The 12,310-nt window shown below is 40.4% G+C and overlaps 1 protein-coding gene across 1 annotated transcript; it reads right to left on the reverse strand.

Annotated features, from left to right (window-relative positions):
* Positions 1–5,282: 5,282 nt before the first annotated feature.
* LOC148527317 (aquaporin-2-like) lies at positions 5,283–8,371 on the reverse strand. Its single transcript, XM_088469252.1, has 4 exons — positions 8,009–8,371; positions 7,286–7,450; positions 6,743–6,823; positions 5,283–5,489 (listed from the first exon to the last, which is right to left on the reverse strand). Exons 1-4 carry the CDS (start codon positions 8,369–8,371, stop codon positions 5,283–5,285), a joined length of 816 nt encoding a protein of 271 aa, XP_088325378.1.
* Between the last annotated feature and the right edge of the window lie 3,939 nt (positions 8,372–12,310).

Here is a 12,310-nt window from a genome sequence, read left to right on the forward strand (position 1 = left end):
TCGAATTTCTATGACAAAGGCTGGAACTTAGGTGCAGGCTGGATTGGATAATTGGGAATAACAGGTTTCAGGAAGGAATGGATAGGTTTGGGAATTTTAGGTTCAGGGAGGGAGTAGGTAGGTAAAAGGGGCAGGAGTTGATCCACAGCAGGAAGCAAGGCAGGGTGACACGATGCAGGTTTACAGAGTGCCAGGGACCAACCAGGAGTAGGACTAGCAGCAGAGCACAGGCCAGGTATTGCTGCAACAGGACGTCTGGATGCCAGGTATTACTGTAGCAGGTTTTCGGGATGCACCAGGGGTTGCTGTCAGCAGGCTTACTGGATTGCCAGGTTTAGCTGTAGCAGGTTTTCTGGATGCAGGAGAGGCCAGGTGCAATAATCAGCAAATCCTCCAGGAAAATTACACACACAGATCCATGGGGCAGCTGACAGTGGTAAGTCTCAAGGCAAAAAGGTGACAACTAGACAGGGTCGTGACAATGGGTTTTCAATAATGGCCTCCTGTCCTTGCATTTCCCATCTTTAGACAGGGTTTTCCACTCTCCCCTTTAATTTTTGGACTGGTTATGGAACCTTTAGCCCAAGAAATTAGACTCTGTATGTACTAGACACCCTACTCCTAGTGGTGCTCATAAACTGTGCCTTTTCGATGACAATGTCCATATTTTTGTTACCAAACCTGTAACCTCCCTGTCTGCTTTACTGTACATGATATTTTAGATATGTTTAGTAGGGCCTCCTACTCAGAGCTCTAACCAGACTTTTTGGTGCCCTGTGCTAGAGAGAGCATTGGTGCCCCCCTCCCATTTTTTTAAATAGGGACATAAGATAGTACACCTGAAAAAGGGCCATGGCCTCATGGCGAAGGGCCAGGGAAGAGATAGGGGAAGTCAGGAGATGTTGGGGATAAAAAAATAGGAAGCTACAAGTGAAAATGATAATAAACAGGAAAATTGACAGGCTAAATCAGCGCCCCATGCCCTGCGGTGCCCTGTGCCATGGCACAGGTCATACTATCCTAGTTACGGCCCTGCTCCTGCTATAAGCTTAATACTTCCAAATCTGAAGCCTTTCCATCAACGTTATCCCTTCTCAAACAAAATAATAAATACATTTGGAACAAGACTTCCCTTACCTAGGCATACAGATCCCAAATCTAAATATTTTTTAGGTTAATTTATCTTCGATGCTCTCACATTTATCTGCAGTTTTTTTAATTGTATTTTGATTTGCATTTTCAAAATAAAAAATAACAGAAAGTAAATACAAAGACATGGATGAAAAAGTAGATAAGGGAGGGAGGGGGTAAGGAAAGAAGGGGGAAGGGGAGAAATTTGCTCAAGGTCAAAAGAGAAATGTCGGATATCAAACAGAAAGAAATGAAAGAGCTCTAACCATTCATGTAGACACAAGTGAGACAGCAAGTGAGGTCTATGAATTTTGCCTTTTAGCCATTACGGATGCCCTTTGAGAATGGGACAACAATGTCCCCTTAGGTACATACTGGGACTCTCTAGGAACTTATCTATTAAGGCATTGGGTCACCTATTCCTCAACGTGTGGATTTCAAAGGGTTTGACCACTCTTAATGATCTCCTCCTAGGTGATCCACTATGATCCTTTCCTCAGCTCCAGTCAATCTGTCTTCCCGCTACTGGCCATTATCAGTACCTACAAATTGCCCATTGGCTAAGTGCATGTGTAACTTGCTCTCTCCCTACTTCCGGCACTTATTTGAGTAAACTAACCTTACGCTCTTCTACGGGAGACATCCTCCTTTTGGTATCAATATATACAGCCTGTACCTTCTGTTAAACCTGTGGTTCAAACAAGCTGGGTATCTGATCAAAACTGTAACTTTACTCCTTTGCAATGGTAAAGTGTTTACAATAATTTGTTTTATATTTCTAGATGTGCTAACCATATTGAGATACATTTTAAGCTGCTTCACAGATAAATTGCACAAAATGTGGTCAGCATGTTCGAAAAACTGCTGGCATCAATGTTTGGAAGACAGGACTCTTTCATGTTTTTTGGAACTGTGCTGCCCTCTGCCACTTTTGGGTTGAGGTTTTTGATTTACTGTCAAAAGCAATTAATATGGCTGTGAACGTTACTTGGTAGGCCAAATTTTGCTTACAGCTCGAGCCGTCTCAATTTTGGAAATCCCCTAATCCTCCTACTTTGTATAAGTAATCTCTAAAATTCTGTATATTTTTGAAATTGAAACCTTTGCAGTTCCATATTCTACTTTGCCCACCTCTCCTCTAATGAAATGGCTCTCCTGGCATTTCCGAAGGGGTCGGAGTTAGCGCCTGCCGCCCTCAAACACATTAGTGTATCTGATGTCTCTGCACATTTGTGAGATGTCTGATTCGGGTCCTCCAGTCTTCTTTACCTTTGGATGTACCGTCCTCTGCATCTCTACCCTCCATACTTGCGCTTAAGCCCTTTTATCTCTATTTTGTATGGTTATACATATATTTTGCATCTTGGGTGGCACATGGTTCTGGCTGTCTGTTCTTTGATGTTTGGTTTTATATTGTTATGGCCTCTCCCTTTTTTTCTTCTTTTCTTTATCCCCCTACCCTTTTTTGTTTTGACTGATTTTTTTGTTTTTGAAAAATCTCTAACAAAAATTTAAGCAAAAAAAAAAAAAGATATTACAATTATCGCTAGTTGTGTAACACAAAAATAGATAATAGTATGAGCAGAAACCTGTCTGAAAATTTTGATCATTGTGTACTTGAAAACAATTGTATCACACTGTGTGGCACAACAAGATTGATTTATCCTAATTTATTTATTTATTGACATTAACTTACATAGCGCCAGCATATTCCGTTGTGCTATACAATTGGGAACACAACTTTAATAAAACAAGACTGAGTAATGACAGGGAGAGAAGTTTGCAAGCTTACAATATATAGGGAAATAAAGAATTGATACATGAGGATAAGTGCTGCATATTGCAATGGTCCAGCCAGATTGCAAAGGTTCTTGGTGGGCTGCATGATCCAGTTACACAGCAATGTTGGCCTGGGAACAATGGGTTGGGTGGGTGTAGAAAGAGAACATGTATAAGTTTTGTGTGAGCTGTGTAGAGTGGCAGTAATTGGGTAGAGTAGCTTATCAAGGTTATGTGTCTGACTACATGGTAGACCACGTTTGTTTGTCATTTGTGAAAAAAGATCTATTGAGTTAAATTGATATAGTTTTTGCATGTATTGCATATGTGAGTGTTTTGTACTCTGGGCCTGATTCTGACACGCTCGCGAGAGCTGAGCGCTCGCAAGCTGGTCGATGGTGCCCAAGTGCGCATGCGCACGATGGAGGCGGCTGTCGTGCGCATGCGCGAGAACCGAATAACGACGGCCAAGCCGTCGTTATGGGTCTTGCACCAAAGGGGGCGTGCTGCCGATGGTGATTGACAGCACGCTCCCTTTGGTGGGCGTGCCGGGGGCGTGGCTGCCCAGACGGAGGCGTTCCCATGGGAACGCCTACCGTCTGGGTCCGGCCCCACTGACATCACTAGTGATGTCAGTGGAAGTGCTTTTGGCTCTGATAGAGCCAAAAGCACTCCTGGGCTTGCGGCATCGACACCCTACCGCAGGGTCTCGTCGCAAGCCCGATGGTCGCGACGGTCTTGACCATCGCGACCATCATTTTGGCCACTCGCTATAGCTGTGGGTGGTCACCCACAGCTATGCGAGCGGCCCGGAGGCCGCTCCAAAAAGGAGCAGGGACGGCCCTGATTCAGAGCGAGCTCTCTGTCAGAGCGTCCGGCTCTGAATCAGGGCTTCTGTGCACAGTAGAGTTCTACTGAGCTCTTCAGTAGAGTTCTACTGATATACTGTATGTGGCAGCATATAAAAAGTGCCTATAATCCTTTTAATGTCCAGCAGTGACAATGCTTTGCACCTTGAATTAATAACACTTAGTAGACATCTCAATAAAAGGGAATAATCATTTCTATACAAGATTTGTTTACATATAGCAGCTTATTTCTTACCAGTAAAAGTAGGCATATTATGAAAAAAAAAACACATTTACAGTAAAGGAAATAATAGTGTCAATATAATTTAAAATAACATTTACTATAACACTTTTCGTTTTACAAACCACTTTTGCTATCCCTGAGAGTATGCTTCTTTAATGTTAAAGTAAAACAGAAGCTAAATATAAATTACAAATAGCATTAACTGGCCACTCCAGTCACTTGCCTAATACTTAAGGACAACAGGACAACAATATCAAAGCTATTAGATTTGGTGCATTGGTACATTGAGTATATTCCTTAAGGCTCTACTGTGTAGGCTGTAATGCACATAGCTAGTTGGCTATTACATTTCCCTAAATGCATGTTATTAAGACTGGCAACACACATACATACACACACACACACACACACTTTGAGTTTGTATATTGCTGTACAATGATGTTTCGCATCATTCTATGGGGGAGATGTACTAAGCTCTGGAAAGTGATACATTACAGAGTGATAAACTACCAGCCACTCAGCTCCTAACTGTCATATTAAAGGCTGTGTTTGAAAAATGACAGGAGCTGATTGGTTGGTAGTTTATCTCTCTCCAATTTATCACTTTCCAGAGCTTAGTACATCTGCCCCGATGTGTGGTCCTAATAAATGGTCTTTGGTTATCCTATGGAACCATGTATATATAGCATTATTGCAGTAGTTTAGCATACTATGAATTTTTTGTTAAGCATATTTACATCTGTGTGATTATTATAGGGTTTATGAGTAACCAGTTGAGAAAGTATATGTTGTGTGTTAGTCATGAGTAACAATGAATCCTATGTGTGCCAGATTCTACTTTTTTTTTTCCTTCATATACTGTATTTCATACATTACACTTCTATGTATCTTGGTTTTCCCTGGTTAAACCAATTTTTTTTTCACCTGGAAAGAGGGCACAACTTTTGTGAATGGAGAAAAACAACAAATTGACCACGTGGCTCCCTCCGCCCTTCCTATGTGCCAGAGTATAGTGCGCTGATCACCGAGAGCTGTACATGTCTGGTGTCATGAAATTTTTAGTGCAAGAGTCGTCCACAGTTCACACTGGGCAGGCCAACCACAAATCTTAATCTAGATCTCAGCAGGGCAATGATTGGTCAGATAAAATTTACTGATCGCGAGAATGTGACCATGCATAAAATAATAGAACATTCTGTAAAATACTGAATATTAATTATCACTAAAAAAGAAACAGCTATATTCAAATGTAAATGTCAGGATAAAGACTGTGTTTTATGTTACACTTTTTCTTTGTTATTTGATTGGCTGTAGAGAGAATTGAGGCCAACAGATTGCTTTCGTCTCTCCTCTTTTTCTTTCTCTTGCAAAATGTTGCCATGAAGTTTTTCCAATCTCTCGCAGGCACTTACTGAATAAGGTGCAAATACATAGTCGTAAATCAGGCATGCAAAGATTGCTCCTGTGATCGGCCCCACCCAGAAAATCTATATCATGAGGAAAAAAGGAAAACAAATGCTTAATATATCGCACTAAATTTTATCTTTTAAATACGTGATGCGTAGCTCTCCTTCTAAACATCAAATAAGGATATGTCTGATTTTTTTTATTGTGTTTATTAAAGAATAACTGACACACAGTGAAGGCAGCCATTTTGCTGGCTGAATCGATATCCAGCCCACAAAATGGCTGCCAATGACTGTTATACATGGACCGCAAATCTCAGTGATAAGTCAACAAAGAACCTACAGTAAGTCACTAGCTACAGGAGAACTGATAAGCTGCAGTCTCATGAATATTGTTTAATCAGTGCTGTAACATGGTAGCAGGGTGCCTAGTGCAGGTTCCGTTCCCTGAGCACATGATGTCATGCAGAGAGGGTGGGGCCACCACTCCGAGCGGCTGCACAGATAGCATGGTGCAGCTGTGTGCCTATCAGGCACGAGCTCTGGTTTTGCTTTCTGGAGCTAAATGCAATGCCAGCACATTGCAGACTCTCCAACATGACCCCTTCCACCCGGTATAAAAAGCTCTGTTCCTGGATTTCTCCCTTAATTGATGATTGCAGCCACCTGTTGTTAAACACCTGCCTCATCTATTAACTAGCTCAACACAGGTGTCTGCAATCATTAATTAGGTGGGAAGTCCAAGAGCAGAGCATTGTGTACCTGGTGGAAGGGGTCATGTTGGAGGGTAGGACATTGCAGCCCCATAGAATTCTGTGGGGACCCCAGTGCCAGTGGGCCTCAGCGGATATCTCTGATAACTGCTGCGGACCACTTTAATGCATATTGGAATTGTGGCAAACCTCCAAAAACAATAGTTTTCAGAGGCTTGACCACATTTTTAGGGTTAATACATGCCGCCCAGTGAAACGTGGTGAATCACCAATGAGTTTGGAGAAATGCGTTGACCTAACAACTCATAACACTAGGCGTAAACAATGTAATGTTATGCTGTATCATTCCTTAATTAATGGACTGACATACAATGTACTACTTATACTTATACTTATTAATGTAATATCTAGACCTTAGAACTTGAAGAATTTTCAACAGATGTGACTAGACTTGTGTTTGATTTCAGCTGATTGGGCACCCCCCTCCCCCACATCCGCACCACCCCCATTCAAATACAAATGCAGGGGGAGCAAAATATTCACACACCACTGACACTTTACACATCAATGTCTTTTTCCATCACCTAAAAAAAACAATAAAATCCTAAAGAGAAATCTCACCCAGTGATATCGAAAGTTCCCTGTAACCAGTGCCGGTCCAAAAGAACGGGCTGGGTTCATTGAGCATCCAGTGTAATATATCTAGATAGGGATAAAACATATTATATCAATAATCATAACATTATTTTGGCTGACTTTATTTATGACTAGAGCTACTGAAACATAAATTGTGAAATCCTTCTATATATTCACATTGCTTGTATTATAAAGGTGGGTGGCAAATTGAAACCTCACTAAGATATCTGAACCTGTAACAGTGCTTTGGATGACCTGGGTCACATGAAATGGACCTATGCTGGTTATTTTTATTTTTTTTTATTATTATTATTATTATTATTATTATTATTATTATTATTATTATTATTATTACTAATAATAATAATTTACTAATAATTAAAAATGCCAACGTCATCTAATAATGTTATTTGAAACAGCACATGCACATTCTAATAACCACCATTCAGAAGCATAATGAAATTACTGTATCATAACATTTTAATTCTAATACAATTTTAAACAAGGATCATTTTAAAAACTACATACCCCAAGTAAGTGTCCCAAGACAACTGATAGACCAATAGATATGGCTGGAGATCCAATGTTGTCTGTCCTGCGGCTATCTGTTGTGGCAAAGATGCAGAGGACCAGTTGTAATGTCAGGAATATCTCAATTGCGAGAGCTTGTCCAGACGTGGCATTGTTGCTTGGCTGTTTAGTGGTACAGTTTAATGAGAGTAATGTATTATAGCTGTTCGTGGCATTTTCAACAAATTTATGAACTAACAAATGCAAAACAACAGAGGTTTCTTAAGTGAAAATAAATGCAGACAGATCATAATTACATTTAATTATTAGGTTCCTACTAATATTATGTTTTAGGAGTCTACCTTCTCTGCCTGCCTCAGGGGTGCAGGAAATCGTTCTGTAGCTAGGATACATAACTTCATAGATGCATAACTACCAAACAATGTCATTTAGACTTTGTAACCTGTTAAGCATTTCCTATAAACAACTACTCATACATGGAAGATTATTTTAGTCAAAGTACCGGATGTGCTGAGAGATGTTCTCAGGTGTATAACAGAGCAATTAATCTTCAGAAATACTCCATAAAATTAAAAAATATATATTCTGAATGCAGTATTTTTTTTCAAGAACAGCAATTTTATATATATATATATATATATATATATATATATATATATTTATATTAGAAAGAAGTGTAGTTTACTTTTATTTATTTATTTATTCTGTTTAAAAACATACCTGGTTCACTCCAAAACCTCCTCTGATGTCAGCTGGGGCAAACTCATAAAGTAAAGCTGCTCCTATCACTGCGCCCAGCATCTGTGCGATCACATAATAAAAGGCCTGTACAAGGGATATCCGGGCTCCAATAAGGAGTGATGCAGTAACAGCTGGGTTCAGATGGGCCCCACTGATGTGGCCCACTGCTTGCACCATGGTACCTATGCCCAAGCCGAAAGTGAAGGCTATCTGTAGAATGGTTGGAAGGGATGCTGACCATGTCAGAGTTGAACCCAGGCCAATAAAAACAAATAAAAGAGTTCCTACTAGCTCAGCTAGAAAGGCCTTGAAATTGAATCCCGCACATAGCTCTTTAAGCATGACTACAGCCTATATAAAGGATAGGGAGCAAGCATAAATCCCAGCTGATGTTCAGCCTTGTGCTCCTGTCTACTGGAGGACTGAAGCACTTGTTTGGAAGCTATATATCGCTTTGCAATGCATAACGGGAAACGTGCCAGGTTGTCCCAGGGAGAGGTGTGGTGCAGCTACTAGTAAGGTAACATAATAGATTTACTATACATGACATGCACTAGCAGTAATGCCAATGTACAAGGAATACATCTAATTTGTTTATGTGATTCACCTACTGAAAGGTTTGGTATGTGACATGATAAGGTTGCCGTATAGAACGATAATGGCCATGATCCAAGGGAAAGGCTGAAGTTGTATATCTTAAGCAACTGGTTATTTACTTTTTTTTCCAAAATCAGTTGTGTAATTCACTTTCTATCAGTTAATTGGTTCATGGAACCGATGTTTTGAAGGGTGGTTTATATATTGGACACAGGTGGAGTAAGGAAAATGAACAATAAAAATGGAAGCACTGCAGGGCTGATATAGAATTGAATGTACGCCTATTTGCATTGCGTAAAATATGCAAGTTTGTTGTATGTATGCCCACAATAAAGATGTACACCTACATCCATATAAGAGAGTTGTTGCTTGTAAATACACAGTGATGGTGATAACGACTCGCAATATTTATTACTTGCTTCTGATTGGACGATTGTGGATTCACCTCTGCAGCTGATAGTGATTTCGTCATTGCTCAAAACTATAGGATTTAGCAGACGTTTATTTATATTTTTGTGCGCAGTTTTCGGTCTTACAGTAACAGCACATCATTGGAGATCTATAGTGTTATGTTGCGTATTTAAATTTACACTAAATAGCAAATGCATGTCTTACAATCAAAACAAATGTCAATAGAGGTTTCTGTCTAGGATATGTTTGGCTAGGCTAGGCTTGGACTCCAGGATTACTGCCAATAATTATCTTTTCTTTTTACTTTTTTTTTCTCTGATTGCAATAGCCATGCAGACTTTATGTAATCTTCCTTATGCTAATCTTTTTGTGATGGTGTACCAAAGTAATAAAATGTTTTAACTGAGCAAACATTTGCGACAGCCCAGCGGTTTTCAAAATGGTAATTTTATTAAAGGCAAAACCTGGCATGTTGGTTGCAAAATATATAGAAAAGTAATTCAATATCTGCTTATCTGTTTGTCTTTTGGTCCTCCTTAGATTTCTCATTAGATGGAACCTTTATAACAGATTAGTTTTTTTTTTAATAAATAAACACAATTCAAACTACATACAATAAGAAAAAGGTAAAAAAAATAAAATAAAAACAGAAGAACCTTATCCGGCTTTGTACAGCAAGCACTTTTAACTTTTGTGGTTTTTTTTATTGTTTTTTAAATGAATACACTATTGAGTGCTTGTCCCTTTCCATCCTTTACAAATACAGTATAACGTATACCTTCAAGATGACCGATGCAGTCAGGGCCGTAACTAGGGCGGCACCGTCACCACCCCACGGCCCCTGCTTCTAACTGCAGGGTGCCTGTAATGGTGCACTGCAGCCAGCATCGCTGCAGCAGTGTTGCCTGTAGTGTCCCACTGATGCTACAGGCAGGCACCCTGCCATAATTACAGCTGCCCGGAGCGTCTTCAAGACGCTCCTGGCACTGCTCAACGGCATGACGTCAAGTGCAAAAGGGCCGGGGCCGGCACAGGGCACTCAGAGTGCTAGCTATGGCTCTGGATGCAGCCACCTAGGACACAAGGCCAAGAAAGAGACATTGTCGGCTTGATTCAGAGTTGAGGAATTTTTCACAACTGTGCGAGAATTCCTAAAAGCTTGAATGCCACATTGCACAGAGTGTACAATAATGGCACTGTTGTGATCAAGAAGCAGATTGTGGAAAAGTGATGGGCATTCCTGGGTGTTATGGTAGTGTCATGGCTGTGTCAGTGAAAGCTTCTGTGTACACACACGCACAGCAATAGATATAGGAGTCCATAGTCAGATGGAGAAACTGCATCTGCCGTAGGGCTGCTGCAAGTTTTGATGGTGCGACGAATGGTGGCGCCTAAGGATGCACTAATCAGTATTACTATGTTTACAGACGCTGACAGTGGGCATCTCAGTCGTTGCACATATGGCCACATGGATATACATAAGGTAAGGAGTTGTATCAGCATAAAGTTGCAGACGGGCGACCACCAATAGACGCTTTCTGAATCCACCTCTGTATCAGGCCCTCTATGAGGTAACAATAAATCCAAAAGCAATGGCACAGTACAATATATATGAAAGGTGTTTTGTGGTACCGATTCTTTGGCTCAGCAGTCACAACATATAGTGCACCAGAAAGAGACATTACTTGAGGTATTGTAACAGTCCATTTAGGAGTCACATCACAGTACCCTAAAAAATAGGGTACTATAAAATCAAAGGGAGAGTTATGAGAATATTAGCAACTTCTTCCTTAATCCAAGTAGACCTGAGTCCTACGCTACAACAGTTTCTACAAGTGCACTAACAAGAGTGTTAACAATTGACATTATCTATCTAACAGTTATTCTATTATGGTTATATTTAAGAAGTATTTATCTAGAAAGTAATTGTGAAGATTGGGTGAGGAGGTGACTGGAATTAGTGTTCATGAAGGGGAACAGGGGGTAAATAAGGAATTTAAGGTAAAGAATAATTTTTCATCTTAAAGTTTTCTTCTATTCTAGGTGATGTTAAGGGAGTTAGACTTGTTATTTCTGGGTGAATCATATTCCTGGGTGAGGGGGCATTTTAAATGTTTAGTTTTAATGTTTGTAAGGTCATAAGAAATAATGCTATTGTATTTAAATCATCAGTTATAATGATATAATTTTCATTCTCAGTGATTCAGTCAGTTGTGTTACTTGGGATCGGTTGAATATGCCAGCGTACAGGATCCGGGCATTGATATACCGATGCCGGAACCCGACACCTGGCATAATGCTGTCGACGATAGATCAGGATAATGACGTCGGCATCCCGACCCCCACCATCCCGAAGATAGGAAGACGGGCAAGTATGATACTTAGCCTGGGGATGGTCTGGTTAGGTTTAGGCACCCCTAGGGGAGATTAGGGTTAAGCACCCCCACGGAAGGTTAGGGTTAGGCTGCGAGGAGGGGGGTTTAGAGTCAGGCACCACCGGAGGGGAGGTTAGGGTTAGGCACCACCAAGGGAGGGTTAGGGGGGGAGAGGGGGAGATTTAGGGTACTTACCGCCTCTGTCAGGATTTCACTCCATTGGGCTTCCAGTGTCGGGATTTAAACCAGCGGCATATCATACCCAACATTTATATTATAGTTGTTATTATTAATTATTAATATGAGAAAGCACCAGGATGGGACTGTAACAAAACTTATTTATTTGATTTAATTTCTAAGTTACTATTACATAATTTTTTTATGCAGATCTCAGGAGGAGTGGTTTTGATTTAGGGATAGAGTCATTTGAAAAATGTGTTACATCTTTATCCCCTTAGAACATCCTATTATCCTTTATATTTGTAATAAACATTTTTATACCCTCATATTTTACTCCCAATGCAATGGAGAGGAATTAGATCTCCTGCATTATGGGCCATAAGGGTAACCCCGAGCAGGCTTGGGTGGAGGCACCACCAGGAAGTGATTCCATCATCTAAGTAAAGCTAGTAGTGTAGAGCTGTGTAAGTCTCTCACCCAACAAAAGAGTCTAAATACAGGTGAAAGCCTTCCTAAGTGAAAGCCTTCCTTACCTGTATAGTGGTTTCTGTACGACGGGGATCCTCTGAAGAAGTTGCTCCTCCCTGGGAAGATGGTGACTTCAGTCTGTATTCACTATTCATGTAACAGATCACATGGTCCAGAAGACACCTGTTTGCATAGGATTAGGAATGCAACCAATGTCATAATCATATAACAGAGGTTCAACTAGCTAATA

This window comes from Taudactylus pleione, unplaced genomic scaffold (assembly GCF_031769625.1).
Source record: "Taudactylus pleione unplaced genomic scaffold, aTauple2 ptg000089l, whole genome shotgun sequence".
Lineage (NCBI taxonomy): Eukaryota > Metazoa > Chordata > Amphibia > Anura > Myobatrachidae > Taudactylus > Taudactylus pleione.

Excerpts from the sequence above, each read along its gene's own strand:
- LOC148527317 (XM_088469252.1), bottom strand. The coding sequence starts at position 8,371 with ATGCTTAAAGAGCTATGTGCGGGATTCAATTTCAAGGCCTTTCTAGCT. Across the intron at positions 6,824-7,285 it reads TCTTGGGACACTTACTTGGG|ATATATTACACTGGATGCTC; the intron begins GTATGTAGTTTT and ends ATCCCTATCTAG. Across the intron at positions 5,490-6,742 it reads GGAACTTTCGATATCACTGG|ATTTTCTGGGTGGGGCCGAT; the intron begins GTGAGATTTCTC and ends CTCATGATATAG.